The sequence below is a fragment of the Myxocyprinus asiaticus genome, chromosome 4 (assembly GCF_019703515.2).
Source record: "Myxocyprinus asiaticus isolate MX2 ecotype Aquarium Trade chromosome 4, UBuf_Myxa_2, whole genome shotgun sequence".
Classification (NCBI taxonomy): Eukaryota; Metazoa; Chordata; class Actinopteri; order Cypriniformes; family Catostomidae; genus Myxocyprinus; species Myxocyprinus asiaticus.
The window spans coordinates 39,480,001-39,483,275 of NC_059347.1; the positions used below are offsets into that span (position 1 = coordinate 39,480,001).

The 3,275-nt window shown below is 38.7% G+C and overlaps 1 protein-coding gene across 1 annotated transcript in view; it reads right to left on the reverse strand.

Annotated features, from left to right (window-relative positions):
* The window catches only part of si:ch211-117m20.4 (CUB and sushi domain-containing protein 1), a 4,671-nt gene extending 2,835 nt beyond the window's left edge, over positions 1-1,836 (reverse strand). Inside the window, exons 1-3 of the mRNA XM_051696662.1 lie at positions 1,784-1,836; positions 1,249-1,397; positions 908-1,069 (exon numbers count right to left, since the gene is read on the reverse strand). Of these exons, the coding sequence (XP_051552622.1) occupies positions 908-1,069; positions 1,249-1,366 (280 nt within the window). The 5' untranslated portion in view covers positions 1,367-1,397; positions 1,784-1,836. The remainder of the gene's footprint in view (positions 1-907; positions 1,070-1,248; positions 1,398-1,783) is intronic.
* Positions 1,837-3,275: the final 1,439 nt, after the last annotated feature.

Sequence of the window (3,275 nt, forward strand, 5' to 3'; positions counted from 1 at the left end):
ACAAAGGTTTTGGATTACTGTAAGAGCCTGAATAAAATGCACTAGTTATATGGACTACTTTAATGGTGATTTGAAGGTTATTTATGTAATTCTAAACAGTAATGGCAGTGACTAACATGCGTATCAGATTTGGATCGGGCTCGTCGGACTGATACCCGATCCAGGTAAAAACGTCAGTATCGGACCCGATACTGATCCAGGTATCGGATCGGTGCCATCCCTAATAAAAACACAGGTTAGACCAACAATATCCCCTCAAATGTTGCCCCAATCAGCCTAACAGAGTTGTCTGAATAAACAGTTTCACATTGAACAATGTTTCTGACTTGCAAGTTCCCACTATTTATTGCAACATGAATAAATTATGTGGTTAGTGTTATAGTTTTTTTTTTTATTTATTTATTTATTTTTTTGCTGTTTGCTGACTTTATGCTGTTATTGTTGTTTTTTGCTGCCACTGTTAGTTAACTGTTGTGTGGTTATTTTAAGAGCTCATCTTTTAACTTAATTAGGTTTGATAATTGCCACTGCTATTAAGATTTGTGTTTAAGGGTTGAGGTCTTTTGTGTGCCTATGTCAGTACAATGGTATGTATTGTCTTGCAAGACATACCTCTCTCTTCAGAGGCAAAGACTGCAGTTAACTTCATATAAAAGTAAATTAAAACCATATATAAGATTGAAAATTCTCATATTGCGAATTGATAGTTGGTTGAACAAGAAATTAGTAGCTAGTTCTTTACTAAACAATTCCTTTTTTACAGTGACGATTCCAATATGACCAAAATATTTCATCTGTGGATATGTGGAAACACCTCCAAGTCCAAGATAAAATGTTTGGAGAACTATGTTATCAATGCACAGAGAAGCCCTTTAGAATACTAAACACTTATGATTATCAGGTGTACCTCTACAGAGGGATTTGTATCCAACCCAGCAGCACTCCGAGTCTCCACATCTATCTCTCTTCAGCTCCCCGTGTCTGCCCTTACAACCTCCAAAACAAAGGGGGGCTGTCCCAGACCAGTATGTGTCTGCCAACTCATCTTCCTTTTCCACCTCTAACAGACCTATGGCATATAGTGCAGTCTTTACTTTTCAAATTCACACATCTTTTATCAGTCAAACATTTCACAATCACTGTGAAAAAATTTTCCACATTGATTCAGTGTTAGTTGGTGAAGAACCATACAAAATAGATAACTAATACTTTTCGCTTATTTGCAGAATGAACAAATAGTCTTCTTACCGCTACCTTGATCTTCCTCCACAACTGTTCTTTCAGTAAGTGCAGTTATAGGCACTTGAGTGAACACCCCTTGCATGGGCCCCAAAAGTAGCAACAGCAGAAAAGTCCCTAGTTCCATTGTGTTTTGTTGAAGAGCCTCAGGAACTTCTCTACAATGCAGAAATAAAAAATCTATACCTCTTCAGTTCTCCTCATTTGCTAGTCTTCCACTTAGTGTTCCCTTGTTTTGTGGTCTCATTTTCTAGTGTCTAGATCTTTTTTGAGCAAATCGTACCATAAAAGTCTTGATGATGCGAATAAAACTATAGAAATGTACTGTTCTTTCCTATGGTGTTTGCAATGCTATTTTTGAGAACCTGCCTTCCCGCAGAGACAGAAGCAGTGTATGTTAGCTTACACTAAGCCCTCAACACAAACTAATCTTTTAAACTCAGGTAACACACAGCTAATATCACCAGAGCAGAGAGAAACAGGTTATAGAGAAAGGAAGGGAGTCATGGGGTGTTATGTTGAATGCAATTTTCATGTTTCTCACATTTAAAGATGATTTAAGAGATTAATCCTGCCCGATTCACTTCTGTGTTTCTTCTAGAAGAGTTGAGTGCTTCTTGAAGAAAAAAGTGTGGTTGAGATCAGTAGTGCATGTAATTACCCACAGATCTGAGAAAAGCATTTAAAAAATGACCTCTGACTACTGCAGTAATACATCTAACTGCCTAAACCTGCTGACTCCTGCCCTAAGAGATTCAAACAAAGAGTACTTACAAGTATTGTTCACACACAGGACCTCTTAAGAACAAAGTGGATTATCCCACAAACACTCGCTTTTTCTCACCGAGTACACAAGCTTTAATTTAAACATTGCACAGAGGCATATATTTATACACAAATTTGTAAAAACATGTGTAATATATCCTGTTTGTAAGTTGATTCAATTTAGAGAAAAACAAAAGAGGATTACAATGTTCTGAGATTACTGCCATTGTTTAATACAAATCGAATTGGGTCATTCAAATCAAATCAAATCAAATCACTTTATTGTCACACAGCCATATACGCAAGTGCAATAGTGTGTGAAATTCTTGGGTGCAGTTCCGATCAACATAGCAGTCGTGACAGTGATGAGACATATACCAATTTACAACAACATCAAATTAACACAGCACAATTTAAACATCTGATATACACATAATTACACTCAACACAATATACAAATAATAACATACACTGTACAGTATACAATACACACTATATAGATACACATTATTCAATAAAAATAAAAATATATAAAAAAGTATATATAGTAGTATATATAGAATGTACAGTAGGTTGTACTGTATTGACATTCAGGCTGTCGGTTGATAGTCAGTTGTTAGGAGAGAATATAATATAATAATAATATAATTTATGACAGTGAGATATAAGAGTAAGGGTAATAAAGTGCAGTGCTGATGTATTTTGATCGTGGGAGATCAAGAGTTCAAAAGTCTGATTGCTTGGGGGAAGAAGCTGTCATGGAGTCGGCTGGTGCGGGTCCTGATGCTGCGATACCGCCTGCCTGATGGTAGCAGTGAGAACAGCCCATGGCTCGGGTGGCTGGAGTCTCTGATGATCCTCCGAGCTTTTTTCACACACTGCCTTGTATATTTTTCCTGGAGGGAGGGAAGCTCACCTCCGATGATGCGTCTGGCAGTTCGCACCACCCTTTGCAGTGCTTTGCGGTTGTGGGTGGTGCTATTGCCGTACCAGGCGGAGATGCAGCCAGTCAGGATGCTCTCTACAGTGCAGGTGTAGAACCGTGTGAGGATGTGGCGGTTCATTCCAAACTTCCTCAGCCGTCTCAGGAAGAAAAGGTGCTGATGAGCCTTCTTCACAACGACTTCAGTGTGGATGGACCATGTGAGTTCCTCAGGGATGTGGACACCCAGGAACTTGAAGCTGTTGACTCTCTCCACTGGTGCTCCATTGATGGTGATGGGACTGTGTTCTCTGTCTTTTCTTCTGAAGTCCACCACAAGCTCCTTTGT